This window comes from Trematomus bernacchii, unplaced genomic scaffold (assembly GCF_902827165.1).
Source record: "Trematomus bernacchii unplaced genomic scaffold, fTreBer1.1, whole genome shotgun sequence".
Taxonomy (NCBI): Eukaryota; Metazoa; Chordata; class Actinopteri; order Perciformes; family Nototheniidae; genus Trematomus; species Trematomus bernacchii.
This window is the reverse complement of record NW_022987910.1, coordinates 4682154-4704755: the sequence shown is the minus strand read 5'-3', so window position 1 is coordinate 4704755 and position 22602 is coordinate 4682154. Positions and strand designations below refer to the sequence as shown.

The 22602-nt window shown below is 43.3% G+C and overlaps 1 protein-coding gene across 2 annotated transcripts in view; it reads right to left on the bottom strand.

Annotated features, from left to right (window-relative positions):
* The window catches only part of LOC117470313 (Down syndrome cell adhesion molecule-like protein 1 homolog), a 96580-nt gene that overhangs the window by 33010 nt on the left and 40968 nt on the right, over positions 1-22602 (bottom strand). Inside the window, exons 4-9 of one of the 2 annotated variants that reach the window (XM_034115043.1) lie at positions 7005-7151; positions 6084-6362; positions 4711-4986; positions 3758-4057; positions 1559-1701; positions 1240-1369 (exon numbers count right to left, since the gene is read on the bottom strand). In XM_034115043.1, coding sequence (XP_033970934.1) covers positions 1240-1369; positions 1559-1701; positions 3758-4057; positions 4711-4986; positions 6084-6362; positions 7005-7151 — 1275 coding nt within the window. Of the gene's footprint in view, positions 1-1239; positions 1370-1558; positions 1702-3757; positions 4058-4710; positions 4987-6083; positions 6363-7004; positions 7152-22602 lie in introns of those variants that run through there. The other variant, XM_034115044.1, reaches the window with a different exon arrangement.

Genomic DNA, 22602 nt, shown 5'->3' with positions numbered 1-22602 from the left:
GGGAGACATAAAGACAGAGTGAGGTTTTTTTCAGAGAGCATGGTTCAGAATCTGCTATTTTTACCTGACATGCTAATCGGTAAACTAGTGGTGTTTCTGTCCATCTGATTTCTTAAGTCTTTCATCAAAGCCTGGACCCCCAATCCTTCAAAAACACCGCACCCTGGCCTACTAGCCCACTCCCCACTCTGCAGCTGCCTGTGCCCCCTCCACTCCACTCCACCCTGCCCTGGTAAAGCCAGCCTATAATAGCTGCTCTAATTAGAGCCCCATCCGCCGGGGGAAGAACGGTGTTGCTATGGAGAGCAGCGGAGGTGATGGCGGTGGTTTGGAGTGGGGAAGGAGGGGAGGGTTGTGGTGGTGGTGGGGGGGTAACAGCTGAGACATCTGGGGGATTTAATCTGGGCCTCGTTAAAATTCATCTAATTAAATCAGAGACATGACGAGCACACATTTATACAAGCACATACCTACACCCATACCAAACGCAGCTAATGCACATTTACCCACGCATGTGCATGTCCATACAAGTACGCTTGTGTACACGCATAGAAAAACACTGCAAAGACACCCGAGCATCACAGACTTCACACATCGGCTAATTTCAAGGCGAAACACACAAAACTCACACTCAACAACTTCCTTAAAGAAACGTGTCATGCCATCGCCGGAGAGAAGAGCGAATATCATACAAGATGACATGAAGAATATATAGCACACACTAACACTATGTAATTCACACACCTATTTGCATAAGAATAGCATGCACACACATACATTTTATCCAATAGCACTCAACATGTGGTTGAGAGGCTGCACTGTCGGCTCTGCCCCTTAATCAGGGGTTATTAGAGGCAATGCAGAGCGTACAGCTTTCTTCTTCCTCTCCCCCTGTTTCACTCTCCCCCTCCTGCTCCCAGTCTTACTCGCTCTCCATCCCTCCTTCAGTAACCCTCTAATTCATTCATAATTTCTTCCGCCTGCGTCTTCGACATCATGGCCCTCTCAAACACACCTAGATTCACCTAAATTATGATATAAATATATATTCACTCAATATGTTTAACTCATTGGACAATCCCCCCAAAAGTATACACTTATGTATCAGTTACACCACCGAACAAACTGATTATGAGTGCTGCTATATTGAGAGACATCTGTATGACTCTTCAGCCTTATGTAAAAGAACTGTAAAACTGACAAAGTTTTCACCTATTTAAATGATGACCTGCAACTGACCTTTGACGGTGATATAGACAGTCTGCGTGATGAACAGCTGTGGTTGGATGAGCACGCTGCAGACGTAGGCCCCCTCATCCATCCCCTTCTGAACATCGCTGAGCTTCAGGGTCCCATTCTCATAAACCACCTGAACAGAAACCATTAGTGTTATGATGCATGAATGGTCTTCTTACTCACACATTTTGTAAAAGCTGTGAATTCAAATGAGATGATTCTAAGTCCAAAACATATCCGGCACTGATTCAGACCTCCCCATTCCTCCCCCCCCCCCAGGTTCTGATATATTTTGAGCAGAAATGCAGAGAGCAAAATCCACCTGGCGATGATTGTCAGGCAGCAGAAGCCCCTCCTTGTACCAGTTGATTGAGTAATAAGGGTACCCAATCACACGGCAGTTTATGAAAGAGTTTCTTCCTGCCACTGCAGTGATGTTCTTCATAGGCCGAATCCTCGGTGGACCTGATGGGCAGAGAGAGACATATGGGCAGAGGGAGAGGGATGCAGAGAAGGATTGACAAGAGGAAGAAAATAGAGGGAAAAATTATAAAATCGTTAGATGATGGTGTCAGAAACAGGTTTTGGAATTTTAGGAATAAATGGGAGAGTTGAAAAGGAAGGGAGTTGGGGAGTAGTTAAGAGACAGAAGAGAAAAAAAGCATGTGAGTGTATAAAGAGAAAGAGAGATGTCAGAGTGCAAACTGCTATGAGTTGCATCACTGTCAATGTCTCCTGAACCTGCCACATGTGTAGAGTGCAGGGCCAGCCTATCATGGAAATGTTCAATGCATTTTGTATTGACTGTGGGGCATGGGTAAAGTGCTGTACATTGTTAAAGGTTGCTTAGTGTGAAAAACACATTGTATTATAATGGTTTCAAAGTAATGAACATGTGAAATCTATAAGGTTCAAACTGCATAGTGTTTTGAGGGACGAGGAGAATTAGCAATAATGGTCAAAACAAGTACAGTAATTGGCACAGTAGACTCACAGGATCAAAACATCTAGGAAAGATCTGATAAAAAATACAAATATATAACAGAAATTAATCTTGAATGCCTCAATATGTTTGTCATGTACTGTTGCCAAAAGACAGAGACTGAAGGCTGTCGGCCAACAGGCAGACAGACAGTCAGACGGACACAACATGTGTTTAGCATTACTGGAAGTCACTGGGAGCGATCCCTCAGTCATCCGTCACTTCTCCTGTGACCTTCTCACCATTGTAAGTCTTGTATCTTTGTTTTTGTTTCTCCTTCCAGCCCTCCTACCCCCACTTCTCTTCCTCCGTTTCTCTCTCCTTCTTTTCTCAGTGTGTGCTGAGCTTTGAAGTCTCAGCTCTGACGAGTGAAAGATGTATTATTCAGTAGCACAGACACACACACGCCGACACACAAGCACATATACAGTATAACGTGCATGTGTGTTCAACAAAGTCTATGTGGATCAGTATCTTTGCTGCTGGCCTCTCACTGAACGGGATAAGTTGAGTGTATCACATTTCAGCAAGTGGGTACGCTTACCAATGTGTTACTGCTTTCTCGTGTGTGTGGTTATGCAGGTGTGAGTCCATGTATGTGTGTATTTGTTGAATATGTCTTGCATGTAGAGCTGAAACTCTCTGGCAATGAAGCTCATTCTCACTCCAATGATTATCCTGGCATGTCATCTTAGAGCGGACTCACATGTCACAACTACACATCTCCACAAACAACAGAGAAAACAGAAACAGATAGAGAAACAGAGAGACAGAGCGTGATACATCCCTGTCCATCAGTGTCTGTTGTCTCCGACGACAGTGACATCACCAGTCCTGTCACCAGAGTTCACCATCACTCCCTCAGCAGACACTGGCACTCCTCACTCTTCTAACCTCTTCTCTTATTTCAGCTCTCTCTTCCCTCTATCTGTTGCCCTCCGTTTCTTTCTCTTCTAAAGTGTCTTCATGCATTTGTCTCACATTTGCTAAATCTCACTTCATCTCTTTTTGTCACTTTGTCTTTCTATATGTTTTGCAAAAAAATCTCTATTTGAACAATTTGTATGCCTGTACATGTGTGTGTGTGTGTGTGTGTGTGTGTGTGTGTGTGTGTGTGTGTGTGTGTGTGTGTGTGTGTGTGTGTGTGTGTGTGTGTGTGTGTGTGTGTGTGTGTGCACAGGTAACTGAAGTAGGTGGATCAGTGGGTGCATTTTGTATGTGTTCTTATGCATGTGCTTTTTCACAGGCACATGTGCAGAGCCACAGTAAGCATGACAACAGGACATTAACAAACTGCAAGAAAGAAAGAGAATGAGAAAAACAACATAAACACCATATGTGCTGCTGAAGCAACAAATACAGTAACACACAAGAATAAAGATTGACGGACAGAACAAAAAAGTAAAGAGAAAGAAAAGTATATTTACAATAAAGCAAAACACACATATAGAGATAGAGGTAGAGATATAGAAGGGTACAGGGTAGGGGTCAGGCTATGGTAAGCATCTGTATGACTGATATTGAAAAGTAGACAGGCACCTCTTACGTTTATGCGCGCTTGGTACTCGGCACTACCGGCCGAGTTTCGTGCGGCGCACCGATACACTCCTCCATCGCGAATCTGCGGGCTGCTGACGTTGACGTGGCTCACAGTGCTGCCGTCGGAGAGCGTGTACTGGCTGGCTCGGACACGCGACAGGTCCCGGGCCACAGGCTCGTCGTCCAGGGTCCAGGTGATGGTGGGGGGGGGCGCTCCTTTGGCAGCGCACATCAGGGAAAAGGGTTCACCGGGGACCACCACCCTCTCACTGAAGGAGGCGACAATACGGGGCGTACCATCTGAGGAACAAGACACGAGAGGGGAGAATTTAGAACAAATGATAACAGTGTGTTACATTGTATTTAAATTAGCACTATGTTAAAAACCACCATACTCTAGGAAGCAGAAGCATATGACATGTGTTGTAAGGTACTGAATTAAAAAGTAACACTTCAGTCAGAAACTAAATGGAGCTGCATAAAGTCAAACATAATACAGCCAATCTGCTTGTGTGCTAGACTTACCTTATCCATATGAAGATACATAGGCTATGGGCGTATACAGTATATGCATGTACTCAATGTGTGTGATAAAAGTACAATTACATTTAAATAATTTGAGAGATTACACTCGATGAACATACCAGGAATCCTATGCAATTATCAGTTTAATGTAAAATAAACTGTTATCACTCAATCAGTTTTCTCTCCCTTGTTAACAATCCTCAATAGTATATTTTTGGAAATACAGAAAAAAACTGCCAACAGGACTGCAAATACAAAGTACAAACATATCATAATTTCTCCATAGGTGGATTTATATAATGTAAATCATGCGTAATTGTTGTCTTATTAAGCATCAGAAGAAACACCAGCACAATAACCCCGGACAGTGTTTGTGATGTACACGTTCATGATTATTCACCGCCATGGTAATCCCTTTCTGTCCTCACCTTCCAGCAGTATGATGGAGAAGTCCTGGGCGGTCTGGCCCTTGCGCGTGGCAAAGCACTGGTAAGCTCCCGAGTGTCTCTTTTGTGCGGCGGAAATGAACAATGTCTCATTGTGAGCCCCCTGGATGGAAAAGTGCTGATCGGGCAGGACAGATTCAGTGTTACGGTACCAGGACACCATAAAGTGCGGGGAACCCTGGACGGCACAGGATAGGATGACTGTGCTGCTGATCCCCGTCTTCAGGTTCTTGGGAGACAAGGTGACCCGCAGTGGATCTAGAGATAAGGAAAAGAAAAGAGAAAAGGAAATGTTAGCCACACCTTCTCATTCACAAGTCACAACCTAAACATTGAGAAACATTACAGTGGTGGTATAACTTCCATAGCTGAACAAAAGCAATTTGTATTGAGTAAGGGCCAGGAAACACAAATCACATTTTGTTTTGGTGTGTATTAGTTGTCTGTGTGTCAAGACTTCTTCCATTGCTTATGTGTGTGATAGTGTGTGTGCTAGGCAGCGAGGAAAACCGAGACAGAGAGACAGAAAGGGGAGAAAATGTCAGTGAGCAATAAAGCAGCTGGTGTTAAGTGCTGGAGGCTGCTGAATGTGTGTGAGAGAGTGACAGTGCATGTGTAAGACTTTCTTCACAGGCAATGAGTGCACATACTGCAAGTGTGTGTTCAAGTGTGTGTGTATGTGTACCACCTTCTATGCCCTGTCATAGGAGGTTTGTGGGATGCGCCGTGATGTGCCCCATGGCCAGTCTGCCCAGTGTCCACTAACTTCACCCTTTACCCAACCCCACTCCTCTCTCCAGCTCCTCCCTCTTCTCCTCTCCACAAGTGTGACATCTTCTCTCCCAGCGTCCCCTCCTCATTCATTCAAACACACAGCATTATGAAATTCTCTCTGTTTTTCCCTCCCTCCTTCACGTCCTTGGTAAACAGAGCGACAGGCCTGCAAGACCACTGGTCTGCTCTGTCACCGTAGCAACGCCTCGCTGGGGTTTGAGAGCACAGCGGGGGAACGAGCCGTCCTTGGACATCAGGCTCACGCTCGGCCCAGACGAGGGTGGGTTGTGAGGGTGGGATGTGTGGGGGGGGGGGGGGGGGGGGGGGGGGGGGGGTTGTCGTGTAGCAGGCACGGGGCCAGGGCAAAGCCAACAGAGCTTATATGATGTCTCCATTGCACCTGTCCATGACCTGACATCATCATTCATTACTTCTGTCCATCTCACTTACGCTCCAACTGCACTTGTCAGTGTTGAACAATGGAGGTCAAGATAGCTAAGGGAGTGCTAAGTGATGCATTGTTGTGTGCTGAATTTTGAGATTTTATTCTTCTACTGTAATCTCTTTAGTGTTTTACTCACCTATGACATTAAGATGACCCGTCACCTCTTTGGAGCCAAAGCTGTTGGTGACCTCACAGATGTAGTTGCCACTGTCCTCAAGCCTCAAGTCGGAAACGGTGAGGCCGGTGATGCGCCGTGTCCAGCGGGAGTCAGCAGGTAAAGGCCGACCATCCTTCATCCATCGGATGGTGGGGTTTGGGTATCCGGATGCAACACAGGGCAGCTCAACGCTGTGCCCCATCTGCACCTCACCGGACTGGAAACTATCCAGCACTGAGGGGGTGGACTCCGTAGGGTCTGTGGGTGTAGCACGACACAGAAAGAAACGTAAATTCATGAATTCATAAATTTGGTTCCTAAGGAATAGTTAGATAATTCTTACTGAGAGTTAAATGAATACATTGATAATACACCCATGTCTGTACCATAACATAAAGCTACAGCCAGCAGATGGTTAGCTTAGCACAAAGGCTGTAAACAGTGGACACAGCTAGCCTGGCTATGAGTTATGGGCTGCACTATAGTAGTAACTTGGATAACACGTGTTATTTGTATGCTTCTATGCTGGTTAAGGATCTTTAAACTCCATTTCATTGCACAAACCTGTGTTGTACAGAGACAATATATTTCCTTGAACTTGAACCATAAGTACTGGTAGGTGGATTATCTTCCCAGGCTAGCTGTTTGCTGTTAGGCTGAGCTAAGGTATACACCTCCAGGCTACAGCTTGATATTTACTGTACGGAGTAGTGTTGATTTTCTCATCTCATCTTGGCAACACAACTAAACAAAGTTTATTTTACAACTGTTAAACTATTCCTCTAAAACATAAAACTCTGTAATGCAATTCTATCAAGTAATACAATTGTAAAAGACAAGCAGCTGCTCATGTTTTGATGGCATTTTAGTACTTTTAGTGGAAAAGGAAACTTTGCCTACCCATAACAGAGAGCCTGGCTCCATTGCTCTGGCGAGTCTCTCCACTGTACTTGTGCTTTGTGATGCAGCGGTAGGTGGACAGAGCATCTTCCTTCTGCACTTCTGAGAAATACAGAGCGCCAAATGACGTCAGGAAGAAACGGTTACCTGTGTAGGAGAGCAGAGGGGGAACAGGTAGGGGAGAAAGGAAGGATAGGTTAGTCAACATATATGAGTTGCAAAAATGATAAATAAGGCATGTCATTAGCATGTAAAGCAATGTGAGGGTTTACAGATAGAGGGTGCGGTGTGCTGCACAGATTGTAAAGCCCCACATTTTTAATTTTTATTATTGCCGATATAAATATTATCGACTTGACTTGTGTCTCATGCCTGGGTGCATTGGGCAGAGGAATTTTCCAGTTTAGACATTTGAGCTTTGAGGCCTAATCTTTCTCTGTTAAAAGGTAATATTATCTCACATCACATTGTGATTCGGACAAATGTGATTACTGTCCAGAATTGGGCTTTATTTACTTTCTCGCCTTCTCTATGGCTCAATAATATGTATATTTACTTGCACAATTTTACAGACATAGAAGAAGCTTCAATGTCTTTTCAAGTTGTATTCACTTTTCTTAATGGTGTACACACATTTATAACAATCTTCTGTATTCACTGTATTTTGTTTCTCATTTCTATACATTTGCTGAGGAAAAGGTGTTCAGAGAAAACCCTATTTGGTGAGGAAAAGGTCACTTCAGACATGTGATGCTGTTGAAGTAGATGAGAGATGCCAACCTCTCCATCATGAGACCCTCTTGACAAACCTTGAGCATATTTTTCAGAGAAATCACTGATCTCCAAAGAATAGAAAACAGGACTAGAATATACATGTCATCAAAAGGCCAAACCACAGTACTTGAACACAGGGGAGCTTTTAACAAACTCTGTCACATCCATCTAGTGAGAGTTACACAATAGAGGAAGAGCGATAAGGAAGACGAGAAAGAGAGAAGAGAGGGGGGAGTTATTGTAGGTGTTAATAATTGATGCGTCTCTGTGTGTTATGGTAACAGCAGATTAGTGTCATTTTCATTTCACATCAGTGACTGCTTGGTCTCCCTCTGATTTATCTACATGTCAATAGAGAAAGCATGTGCATGTGTGTCTATGTGTGCGAGAAGAAGAAGAGAAGAGAGAGATGGAAGGAGAAGAGAAGAGAGAGATGGAAGGAGAAGAGACGAGGAGAGTGTATTTCGGTGTTTGATTCTTTCCGCTTCTCTGCATCTTTTTGTATTCTGTTCCCCCAAAGGGTTATTTTAGACAGTGTGCACTTCCGAGTTTGTAGTAGATTGCAGATTGTTCGGTTATGCGGATGCTTTTGCAGTTTGTTATGTGTGTTTGTGCGAACATTCTGCCTGTTGTTTGCTGTACATGATGTTTCAGTTGTCTCTTTGCAATGTTGACAAGAGAGGACTTGAGTTAAACACAGGTACATTGAATAGTTGATTACGGGAAATATATGATGTACACACAACGCAAAAACATGCATAAATACACACTCATACACACACGCACACCTCCAAGCAATAGGTCAGCACCTAGTCACTGCATATTTATTCTGAAACACTTATGGTTCTAGCTGTTGGATGTGTCTGATTGTTGATGAAAAGCGGCTGTAGTGTGAAAACTTCACAACATAAGCCGCCGTTTTAGTTGGTTTTTATTTTGCTCTTAAATTATCCTCTTAAGAGTCAATACTGGCAGTTAATAATTACATGGTTTGTAAGTCCTATGTTTTTGATTGACAAAATGTATGTATCAATGAACATGTGTAGATATAAATGTGCAAGTATCATTAAACAAGCCAGTGTTTGGGTGTGTGCGCGAATGTGTGTGTGTGTGTGTTAGCCCTGCCAAAATGTGAGCAACAATCGATGCATTTTATAGCTGCACAAGTCCATCCAAAAGAGATTGATTAAAACAAAGAGGGCTGGCCTGGCTCCCTGCCATTCACACACACACTAACAAGACTGATATGTGAAGAATACTGAAGGCTTTACCTCTTGTGTCAAAGCTGCCAAGTTTGGACAGACTAATCTAAATGTGCCATTTTTCAAGATCACAGTGGATATTTCGTTATTGTTGCTCATTCTGTTGAATTTCATATTATCCTATAAGTCCATTTGAAGTAAACTATGGCCAGTTTTTAGAAAAATTCCAAGGAGATGTCTTTCCTCAACCAAAAGCCACAGATATTCAATCTAAAATGATAAAAACCAAGAAAAAATAAATGTTGGTTGACTGATTACTGTACAAAAAGTGGTGCTAACTAGCTTCTAGAGCTTGAGAGACCCTTTAAATGTCAGATTGACATATTAATACGTATGATATTTTCATTTAGTAAGTCTACAATTTGCACACACACACACATCAACACACACTTGTAACAGCCTGTGCGTCTGCATGCATATGTGAAAGTTCAGACACACGTGTTTTCATGTGAGTCAGACTGTTGTGCTGAGTGCTAAGCGACGTAAGCTGTAATTTCCAAGCCTGCCCTTTTGTTACAACCTGGGTATTAAGCCTTACAGGATAATATGCACTTGGCGAGTAGAACCCTGTATAAAACACTGCTACTCCCTGTCACAACATGCCTGGAGAGAGGAAGACAGACCAGAAGGGGGTGGGGAGGGGAGAAAGTGGGGGGGTAGAGTAAGAAATTCAGAGATGGTTAAGAATGGAGAGAAAAGAGAGTGCAGGGGACATTAATGAGACAGTGTGTCAACGCTTGTGGCAAATGAATCTTATCTACTACTCTTCCCTAATTTTCTGAATTATGAATTCATTGTTTAGTGCATAAAATGTGAGAAAATATTGTCCATCACAATTTCCAAGAGTCTAAGGTGACATGGCACACAAAGTGTAGTACAACAAAGGTAGATAAAAGGGCAGTGATGCGTCTAGATAAACCTTTTTTCTCACAATCTTTTGACAGTACTAAATCAATAGATGCCAATCAACAGTTTCCTTTTATCAATTAACATATCTATCTATTAACAAACAAGTACTTGCTGCGTGTTAAAAGCTTAAGGAAATCTTTAAGGGATATATTTGGGTAAGAAATTGAAATGTCCAGCTACACAATTTATCGACAGAAAATAAAGTGAATAACAACTGAGCAAAATCAATTATTTTATCAAATTTTATCGATTATCAATTAATAATTTCATCACTATACCTAATCTACAGTGGCCCATTAATGAAGTATTCTATTCTCCATCTTTCCTTGACTGCTGTGAGATTAGCCGACTACCCTTCACCTCCTCTCTCCTTCACTGCTGCTCTGTCTACCTGATACCTCATTTCTACTCACTGCCTGCTCTCCTGCTGTCTGTGGAGATGTGACACACCTAAAACAGTGGAGAGGGTGTAGGCTGCACTGGAGGGAGGCAGGGGGGGGGGGGGGGGGGTGGGGAGAGGCTGACCCTACAGGGAGGAGGAGGGCAGATGGAGATTGATGGAGGGAGAGATAGGGAGATAAAGAGTAACATGCCGTTGGGAGTGACAGCGGAGGGAGTGAGAGTGAGAGGGATGAGGGCCTGCAGGCCTCAGAGCCACACACGGGTAAAACAATTCCTCTACGTTGTTCTATGTCCCTCTCCCTCCCTCTCTCTTTCTCCCGTTGCAAGCCTCTCCTTGTGGGAGAGAAGATCAATTCTCGTCTAGTCTGCCTACGCCTCCAGGAGTTTGTTGTTGTTGTTGTTGTTGTTGTTTGCGTGTATGTATGTGCTTCTGTGTCTGCCTTTTCCTTTCTGCTGTAGGAGGCAGGGTGAGATTCCTTTAGGTCTATCCCTCACCCAAGGGAGGCTCAAAATCCCCTCACTTCCTATTTTACTTCCTAACCCTCTCATTCCTTCCTTTTGCTCTTTTACAATCTGTGGGACATCTATTCATCATCGCCGGCTTCTCTTCCTCCCATCTCCCCTCTGCCCTCTACCTCTTTCTATGTCTGCCTTTTTTCCTTCTAGTCCATAGAGTCTGGGGGGGGGGGGGGGGGGGTCTGTAAGTAATGGAATCAGTTCAGCTGATGAGCCAGAGGCAGGAACTCAAGTCAAGTGCAGAGTGAAGATGCTTCTGGATCTCTCTGTGTGTGTGTGTGTGTGTGTGTGTGTGTGTGTGTGTGTGTGTGTGTGTGTGTGTGTGTGTGTGTGTGTGTGTGTGTGTGTGTGTGTGTGTGTGTGTGTGTGTGTGTGTGTGTGTCAGAAATCCCACAGAAAGAGACATACATGCAAATAACGAGACAAAGAGACAGAAGTGGAGAGACGGACGGAAACAATAAGGATTAGTGAGCCCTGGAGCATCTCTTGTCTGCCCCAAAGTTCCCCCAGAGACAGGAGACCCCTCTTCTTTGAGATAGGTGGGGGAGTCAGAGGAGGGGAGGGGCAGGTTAGATAGAGCGGGAAGATGAAGGGATACAGGATATAGGCGCAGCTAAATATATCCCATTATAGTATATGGCTGCCATCTTCAACAAATGATTGTCATACAAGGGAGGGGGATAGCAGAATAAGAGATCATAAAGAGCAAAACAATGATAAGAGAAAATGAAAATGTTAATGTGGGAATATTGAAGCAATCGTGGAGGTTGGGAGGAGAGGATGATCAGATAAGACAGGAAAGAGGGATTGTTTAAACAAGTATCTAAGAAAAGATTTGAGATGCTGGAGGAAAAGCAAGAAAAAAAGTAATATCCGAGAAAAACAGAGCAAGAGAGGAAATGGCGCAAGTCAGGGGGTTTGTTCTTGGAGCTGCCATGCAAATGAAGGCGGCGCTGCAGCAATGCTAACTAACAGCAATTCACACTGTTGGACTCATCACTTATTAATGCTCTACGGCTCCCCCCTCCCTCCCATCTCTTTCGCTCTCCCTCTCTTTACCCATTCCTCTCTCCCCTGCTCTCGCCAGAATCTCTCGTTTTCGTTCGCTCTCTCGCTCGCTGTTGCTAGGGCCCGTGCGCTCACGTGACAACAGCTGGGTAGGGGGGCGCTGCGGTGGCACACGGCGACATGTGCAAGTGTGCTTTTCATGTGTGCCGTGCGTGCGTGTGTGTGCGGCAGAGTACCCTTCATTAGAGGTAAAAAAAAACGGAATCAGCCATTTAAATGATGGCGATGGAGATCAGAGGAGAGGAGAGAAACTGCTGAATGGATCTGTAATTGGTCCACAGGCCCGGGCTATAGGCCACAGAGGAGCTCAACACATCTCTCACTGCATCATGTCACTTTATTTTTCACTCCATGCTTTTGAACAAAAACACATGCTGAAGACTGTCACCGCCATTATTGTCAAGGTTTGCCTTTGAGGTTTTAAGGCTAAATGGACCGCGGGCTCGGTGCAATACAGATCCCGCAGTAGTATGCTACAAATGGACGTCTCCAAATGAATGCACACACAGACACGCAAACACTCACACGTACAGTACACTCACAATCTGTCTCTCGATCTACACATCCTTCCTCCCACTGTCTCACAATCCACGTTTGCAGAGTGCACTCGACAAATTGTGAGTATGGGTGTGTGTGTGTTAGTGTGTTTTCATGCAGAGCATCCTCACTACAGGATGCCACAGTGTGAGCAGACAGTGGAGTACACCTACACATTCCCTATTTATTCTCCTCGTCTTGATTCAACTTTTCCTTCCTGCTTTCTTCTTTTCATTCCTTCCACTGTGTCTCCATCCATCCCCTTAACATTACATTGTTAATTCTACTAGCTTTGTCTCACACACACACACACACACGTACGTACAGGGCCTATGTGTGAGGCATTTAGGGCGTGAACGTGTTTGTTTCAGGATATTTTGATTCTACATCCAGTAAATGAGGGATTGGGTGCATATGCCTGTTTGTAAGCATTTGACAACTCTCTATAAGCTACACAACAGCATATTTAGTCATTTCCGGAATTGAATCAATCATGAGAAATGTTGTAACAAATAACTCTGTGACACTGTGCAAAGTGAAATAGAGCAAAGAAAATGGTGTGATCTCAGTGAGATCAACGCCAGTCCACTTCAATGAAGTCCAAGTAAACATATACACTGAATGAATTATTACAATGAGAAAGAAATCATTAATGACATGTCAACATTGAGGCTAAAAATGGGTGCAAAAAAGGCATCAAGATACATAGCAGCAAGATACAACTAGTTCAAACAATAGGTGTGCGACAGTGGCAACACGTTGAGGGATCGCCAAGCATATTTAAATGATGGATTCGGGGATTCAATTATCACCTGGTTGTCAGTTATTGTACATTAGTACAGTTCAGCTAAATGCGTCTACCTTATTCACCAACAATGAATGCACCACCCAGTCAGCAAACACAGCTGTGTGTATAGTACATGGTTGTGTTACAAGCTAAAAGAACATGCTGTTAGGAACACCAACTGAAGTAGAGTACATTTAGTATCGATGCTCAAGAAAAGTGGTGGAAATAGAAGAACGGATCAAAATCTACCGCAGATCAGCACCGTGGACATCTTTGCTGCTGCAGCCCAAAGAAGGGAAACCTTCTAGTGTAACGTCTCTTACATGTTGTGATGGTACAGTGGTTGGCACAATTAAACGTGTGTGTGTGTGTCTCTGAGGGTAATGTTAGCTACAGTGGTTACTGTGGCAGAGTAATAAAATAGTAATGTGGCATATGGCCCGGTGCTACCAGCAGTCAGTTTACTCACTGCAAGAGAAACAGAACATCTCACATTGGAAACAAGGTGGATGTATATGTGATTGGAAAAAGGACTGTGTGACAGATCCAACATACATAACAAAAAGGTTTAATAGTCAATGTAATGGTTTTGCAATCAAGCAACCTACATTCACAGGCTGGAGAAAGCTTTCAAAAAGGCAACCATATAAGAGCATCAGTGAAAGGAACAAAGCTTCAGCAGGAGCTAAGCAGCGACAAACATGACCTCACAGTGTCATCTATGTTTTAATTTAAAACAGTCATCTAGCAGTATAAGTAGCACTAATGTGACACCGTGTTGGGCCAGGTTAGTGTCAAGTTTTTTTAAATATTCCCGTAAGAAAACGAGTGAAGCTGTAACTATCCTCTGTAAGCTATGATCACAACATTGCTTCTGTGGTGGAAAATTGTTTTAACATTGTTCCATGCTTCAATACGAGGCATGTCGGGTCACAGTATAAATGAATTAATTGTATATAAAACTACAGCTAAGTAAACTAAATCTATCGTATTTTAGCATTCCTTTACCTATCAGGGAGTAACATGTGATGAGTAAAGTAGGGACGAGTAGCATGTCCAGTTGCAGCACTCTTTTTTGTGTGGATTCTTGCATGCTTTTACAAATGTTACCGTGTGTTTGAAAATGCTTCTTTCACCTCAGCCTCTCAATGGAAAATATTGCATGTGCAATATTGTCATGGATAGAAGAGTAATTAGTTATCATCTTCTCTTTACTGACTACAAATATAAACTAAAATATAACAATTATAATATTAAGGCTTACGCACTTTTGATTCTATTTTCATCTTTATATTTCCTTTAAAGAAATACATGTTATCAGCCTGATGAAATAAGGACTTAATAGTGAATAAGTAAAGACAATAGTGTTGGGAAAGAATCAGTCAATGATTCCGCTACCTCAATTCCTTCCGCTAGTTAATTTATTTGATAATTACCAAGGGCCCATTATAGCTGATTCTAGGAGGCACTGGGAAGGCCTCCTAAAAGCCATTTCATTTGAATTTCTCATACTCTCTTAGCGGCCTCCTTGCATCATACTGTACATACACACAAACACACACACACATGCATGCACTATATAAAACATGACTTGTACAACTGTGAGTCCATTCAGGCCCAACATGTAATTAACACCTTCACCCCAACCTCATGTGTGTCTAAAGCTTGCACATGGCCACCAGTGCATACATGCATGTCTGTGTGTGTAGGGGGCTGAGAGGTGGGCAGGGGGTGAAGGATAATAAAGATTGGATTCTAATCAAATGTTCTCATCCTCTTAAATCCCCCTACCTGCCATATTAACACCCCCATTACAAGGGCAGATGAATGAAAATGAACAGAGCTGTGGTGTGATTCCCCGAGTGTCAAATCAATACCACTCCCCTCCTCCTCTGTTCCTCTCCCGCCTTCAACCCGCCCTCTCTCCCATCATCCTTTTCTCTGCTGCTATAATTTTCCTATTCTCCTCTCCTCTGTTGGGTCTGAAGAATTGACATGTGTTTGACAAAGGGAAATCTACACCTACTGACAATAGGCTCTCTCCCTATCCGAGCCTATTTCTCTCTCTAGCAAGAAATGAATGACACTTGCTCCTATCTCCTCTCTATTCACATTCAAAGCAGTCTATAATATTTAAGTGCTTCTGAGAACAAGCCAGATAGAGAAAGAACCGAAAGGATGTTATATTACTGTCACTTTCCTGAACGAGAAAAAAAAAAAAAGAAGCTTGCTTAAGGACTGTGAAGATGCCGTGTCAAAATAACAGGAGAAGGTTAAAACACTTTTTAAGCTTGTGTCTCTTCCTCTCGCTCTGTGAGGGAAGGACACACACGGTAACCAGAGGCAGAATAATTGAAGAGGAAACACAGATACACACTCTGTCTATTCTTATCTCTCTACAAGTGTTTCGGTTTCCAGTTCCAACCCTTGACCTTCTAATCCTCCGCCGCTGCTTTGTTTCGTCTGTTTACCAGGTTCAATATGATGCAGTGATCTGAGGATAGGTATTCAGAGGACTAATGCACTCATTAAAAAAGCATGCTTCACCGTCAAATGCCAGCTGCCGCCCTCCCCAGCACCACCATCACATCTCCTGTTGTCTTTGTCTTTCCCTGTCTCGATATCTATCCGTTTCCTTGGTTTCTCTGTTCTCTTCCTCTGTCTCTTTTTCTGCTGCTGTCTCTCCGTTTCTCTTTCTATATCTGTTGTTAGAAGGTGACACCCTGTACACCCACACACCCCTCACCCTCTCTGAGCAACTCATGCATGAGACTAGAGAGAGAGAGAGAGAGAAACTGAGAGGAGGAAGAAGGAAAACAAATAAAGGAAATGGAAAAATGCACTCATCCAAACCAAAAGAAATAGAAAGAGGGAGAAATCTGATAATCTGTCTGTTTTTATCATCAGCCCACTCCCCGTGTCTTCATCTCTGTCTTTCCCTCTGTAATGGGGAAAGGCCTCCACCACACTTAAGCCATCTTAATTGGAATGGCCATAAATATTCAAGCAGCAAAATGGAGGCAGGCGTGGATGGCTGGATGAAAGGGAACATGGTTAGAAAACAGAAGGCAGAAATACTCAAATAAGAGCAGACAAAGTGACTCAAAAGCACCCTGTTGTCCTCTGACTGTTTGCATGCTTCCTTTTCTTTTGAAATGATGTTCTTTATGTCAGAGTGCGCACGCAAACACACAACCTACTGTAAAACAAATGGCTCCAACTACATATATCTGTGGGTCTATTGGCTTGCTGACAATGGCACATATGCAAACACATACTCCAGACTTGTCAACATGCGGTGCATTGTGTTTCTTTTGTCTTAATTATTTATTCTCATAGATAATAGATAGGGACATGCTCGCCGGTCATGAGAAGGCTTACGGGACATATCTAATACATTATATACAAACAGAGATAAGTCTACTAAAGCGTGACCTTATTCCTGCTGTGGAAAACACCAAAACAATGGTGTGCTAAGCGTCTAATTGAACAAACAGGTCAGTCCTGTGTGATTGTCATCCATTATGTAGAGAAAGACACAGCACACGGGGAAAAGACTGATCTCCTGAAAGCAGCTCGTTGGCTTCTGTTGAGCTATTGAACTTGATTCAGCCGTCTACATGTGGCAAGTTAGTGAAACTATGTAAACGCGATAATCCGCACACATACAATGCTGCTGCTATGTGCATAGGGGAGAGAGAGAAGGGTAACGCGCCGGCACACATGCGATAAACTCTCACACAAATCAATAAAGCCTTGCCCTTTGTAAAGCCATGTTGTCCTCAGTGGGAGTACTACAGTGCCACAGCGTGTAAGCAGCACTACGGTGACACATACTGAATCTCAGGGAGCAGGGGGGGGGTCATCGGGGAGCGAGGCCTGTGTGCGGCTGAGTGCACCTTGCATGGCAGGAGGATGTGAGGAGCGAGGGAGAGAGGGAGGGGTAGGAAGAGGGGAAGGGAGGGCGAAGGCCTGCAGTTCTCCTACGCATTCCTTCGTGGGCCCTTCTCCTTCGCCCGTGCCTCCGTGATGATGATGCACCCTCATCGCTGTTGCTGGGCATCTTGGCGACAGAGACCCACAAGAGGATGAAGAGGAGGAGAAGGAGGTGGAGTTAAAGCAGGAGAACCAAATGAGGGAGGATGGGAAGCAAAAGAGCTGCAGAGACAGATGTTTCAGATTGGAGTGGAGTAGTGGTGACACGCTAAAAGCGGATCCCCAGACGTTCAGGGGAGGCCTGAGGGGCCGGGAGTACCCGAGGTACGTGCTCAGAGGAGGGGGGGGGGGGCAGCTCTCCCTGCCTCCTTGCCTGGCTGTCTCTCTGTCTCTTCTGCCTCACTGCCCCCCTACACTCTGTCCCACTTTAGCCCAATGTCACTGCCATAGCAAGGGGGAGGGGACATCAAAAAGGGACTGAGGGAGAAGAAAGAAAAAGAAAGAAATCAAAAAGGAACTAAGAGGTAGAGAAAAAGGAAAGACAGATTGAGGACTGCAAGTGAAAGATCGCAGAGATTATGGTGATGATGAGGCCTGATGCTGGAGGAGAGCACAGGGAGTCCAGCTGAGGGGCCATTTCATGCTTTCATGTATCCAGGTCTCTCTCACAATCCCTCGTCTGGGAATCATTTTGTCTCCTTGTCACACAAACATAGCGCACTCAGCATATGTAGAGTTACACAAGCAGTCAGGCATAGAGTCCCCATTGCAGATGCATGTATGTGCCGGCATGCGCTTCCCGCGCCCGCACACACACACACAGAGTGACAAGTCAGGCGTGCTTTGTAGTCTTCTCAGCTGATCCAGCGTCCCATGGCATGGTGATGTGTGATTGTTTGGAGATAAGCAGGACAACAATAACCCAAACGGTTCAATAAATACCATGTTTCTCTCTCCTTGCTGGGCTTTGATACGGTTAAATGTATTAACTGCTCCATAATCCATTCACCATTACAGATGGCGCCTGCAGTCTACTGGACACACACAATTTAGCACTGACCTTTACACTACAGCAAGAAGTCATGATAAAAAATAGTTAAGGGTGAAATCAATTTAAATTATTAATAGCGTACAATTTAGCAACACACTCCTATATGTTGGACTCAAAATTATGGATTAAAAAAAAGGATCAAAATCGATGCAGCAGAACAAAATATATATTTCTTTTTCATTTCATGCATGGCTTCTTCCTTCACAAAATCCTACGCCTACTTTACCTACAAAGCAGTTCGATTACCAACATGTTTGGTCAGATATTCTGGTGTGCTTTGCTAGCTGTGGCTAATGTAGGGTCCAGCTAATTGTTTGAAGTACAGATGAGGACCAGGCTTATCAAATCCACACACCATTCTAGTTTTTCAGCTTGTCTTTGTCCTTGTTGGTTGACACTTTGTCATGACTGATAGAAGTATGAACCCTGCTGCTCACAAGCTTTGGATTGAATCAAATGTCATGTGAATCAAATGGCTTACTGTGAACTGTAATCATTTGTACTATTTGCTATAATGCAACTCGCCTGTATGCATGACAAGACTTGATCGAATAAGCTGTGACAAATGTACGTTAAAAGGAAAATGTTCAATATTGAGAACAACATTGGTCATAACACAGAGAAATGTGTAACACTTGATGAAGTTATGGATGTGCTCGGCCTTGTGTTTTTTTTTATGTTATTTTAATTTTTTTTTTAAAGGAATCGGAAAAAACGTATAAAATGATCAGTAACAAATAATTGTCTGAACATAATTAAGCTCTGAATGTTTAATTCAGAAATGTAATTAATTACTCTTCTTGTGTTGTTCCATATTTAAATAAGATAAATTACCAAAAGGACAAACAATATTCAGACACCTTGATACGTTTTGAAGTAATTTTGTTTATTACTAACGTAAGAGTTTGCAGTATCAAAAATATAGGAAAGTGTTGATCATATAATTACAAAACACTGCAAAGCTCAAAACTGAGAAGTCCTCCCCCAGCCTTACAGACTCAGTACCACACTTACTACAAGAAGTACCGAATATTATATTATAATGCTATAAAATATATCAAGGGACTCTATAAAATCTATAAACAGACGTGCCAAAGACACTACATAAAGAGGAGCTCTCACGTCTTGAATTCACCCCCATTAGCAACACAACATTGTTATGTTAACATTGGCTCTTTCCTATTTTGCATTATTAACTTAATCATATTACAGTTGTATTTCTGCATGTTAAGCGATTGTGTGGGTGTTTGGGGATGTCTCCTGGTAATGATTACCCAAACAAAATAGTGGATGAACTCTGGGTACAGACACATATTGATCACATCATAGAAAAGAGCAGAATAGCGTGAAAGAGCCTTTGCAATCTGTAGGGCCCTGCATCCCCCTCTCACACACATCTAGGTTTAACAACACAAAGCTCTTCTTCGCCTCCTCTGTCAACTGTCCAATCCCTGTACAGTCCTCACCATCCCTCCCTAAAGAGTGGGAGGTCTCATCAAGGGCTGGCACTGAGATATGGCAGTTTGGCTATAGAGGTGGCACTTGCCAAGGTCATGCAGCATGTGTAGCGCGTGTGCCACCATCTCTGCTGCATGAGAAAACTCTAACACATTATATTTTCATACAAGAACAGTGCAGATATGGACCATTTCTGTATTTCAGTTTATAATTCAATATGCAGAGTAGAGGCCATCTTGAGGCTGCCTAGCTGCCTGCCTGCAGTGTAAGAAGAGGCAAGGCTTGCTGCTGCTTGGTTTTAATGGGCCAGCAACTGAAGCTGAACCTCAAATCATCATAATGAGAGAGAATGAGATCCACATACGCAAGAGGGAGGATGGGAAGGTAGATAAGGAAATCGGGTAGAGAGAGAGAGAGAGAGAGAGAGAGAGAGAAAGACGGGGGAGTCAAAGAAACAGAGGGGGGGTGGAGAGAAAGGGAGAGATAAGGAGAGGGGAAAGAGGGGTGAGGAATGAGAGAGATTCCTCTGCATCTCTGATTTGCTTGGGTGATATTCATCAGAGCGACAGAGCGTAGGGGAGGAATAGATGGAGGGAGGCAGCAGCAAGGGAGGAGGGAACAGAGAGAAACAAGCATAAGTATTTTTTCTAGTTTCTATAAGCCATTTGTTTTTATTAAGCTTCCCTGCCTGTCCTTGTAGCTTTGTTCTGGGCTCTCCACTGGCTTGTATTTGTTTATGTTTGGTTACAGGGGCAAGCTTGTATAGCGGTATTTAGAAGCATAAAGAAAAGTGTAGCATTCAAAATATCTATCTATGTGATGCGGTTTGACAAAAGCAAAGAAAATGGATTAAATGCAGAATTGACCATTCCCTAAATTCTAGTAGATTTCCTATATTTTAATTGGCCTTAAATTATATATTCACCTCATGTTTCAAAATACAAGGAAAATTAAAATAACAATGCCAGAGTTTAACCTTGTGCATTACCTGTGTAGAAAAAAAAACCTAACATATAATTATTGTGTCACACCATTGCACTGGCTGACATGTTCTTTCATTATGAAGAGCATGTCCACTGTAGTTTATTTTGGGTCAATCCCACATTAACTATCCTACTTCCATTAATACTCACTAATGCACCAAATGCATCTTCATTCGCAGCCGAAATTGTCCCCAATAAAAACACATTCACTCGTGTTTATGTAATATGTGCTGAAAGCTAGTAGTGCCCAGGATACATTTATATATATATATATTTACAAAAAACGTAGTTATTTTTTACCTGTTTTGCGATTAGCATCTTTAGGAAACAATGAATGGGCGTGCTTCAGACAGGTCAGTGAAGTCCGAAAGTATTATCAGAGATGACTGGTGTCCTTGTTTGTGTGTTTTCATTACATTTGACGACACTTTAAAAAAGAAAATACAGAATAATGCTGGTCTTATTCTTTACTTTAAAATTATACCATTTCATTTGAAGCAGCCCTCTTCACTGCTTTTGAAGTGGAGTGGTCAATTGGAATAACAAGAGCTCCTAAGTAATATGGAAGGTGAAGGTGATTATAATAGCCATGCCCTAAAAAGCTTCAAGCTGAGTTAAAAACCAAAGCGGAAAAAAAAAGATATCAAGAGACTGGATGCAGTGCAGTGTGGGAGAAGAAGCTGGAAGAGAATGAGTGATGCAGGAAGGGAAGGAGAGTGGGAGAGCGAGGAAAGGAAGAGGGGGGGGGAGAAGAGAGGGAATGTGACAGAGTGGTGACAGAGGGAGAGAGCGGAGCGCTGTGTGTGTCAGGACTGTGTGTGTCTCTGTGCTCGTGTCCCCAGGCACAGGCAAACATTAGCTGCATTAAGTGAGCTGACAGGTCCCTCCCCATTACCACTACTGGTGGCCCAGGGAGGAAGAGAGAGAGAGACAGAGAAAGGGGGAAAACATTGAAGACACTGGTTCTTTCCGACTGTCTGTACAATTCAAAACACATGATGCGCGTCCCTTATTGTGCACATACATGCACATATATTGTTGTGGAATATTTGCATAGAAACAGAGCCTGCAAACAGACATTTTCATACATTTTTGCATGTTGGCCACTTGCCGGAAATATGTCGGGAAATTTAACAAAAAATACTTTCCATAACACCTACACTTCACAAACACACGTTTACTTTAAACTCCTCTACTACACTGGAAACACAGAACGAATTCCCTCGGTGGGCAGAAAAACACACCCCATGCATCATCCACACTGACAGCCATGTGCTGTCGCACATAAAAATGTGTAACTGAGTTTACCTTACACTGGAATGTGTGTGTATGCACATGTAGTGTATCATTCCTTCTCTGCTTAAATATTGATTGTTGTCTGGGGTTCAGGGTTAAAGACCATCTGGGACTCCACCCTTCAATTATTCAGTCACATCACCACCAACCCCCCTACCCCAACATACACACACACAAATTAGTCCCAGAGGATATGTTTCCCTTTTCAGTGCGTAATGACACAATTCTAGTGCACTGCACTATGCAAAATGGCTGAGTTATCTGTTACTGTCAATCTAAAAGGAGTCGCTTCCTTCATGACAACAATGCCCACACACACACACACACACACACACACACACACACACACACACACACACACACACACACACACACACACACACACACACACACACACACACCACACACACACACACACACACACACACACACACACACACACACACACACACACACACACACACACACACACACACACACACACACACACACACACACACACACACACACACACACACAACTTTAGTGGCTTCAGTGGAGTTGCAGGAGGTCGACCCCTGCTCTCTGAGAAAGCAGTACTCTGTGGGGTGCTCCGAGTTTACATCACACTGTGTTAAGG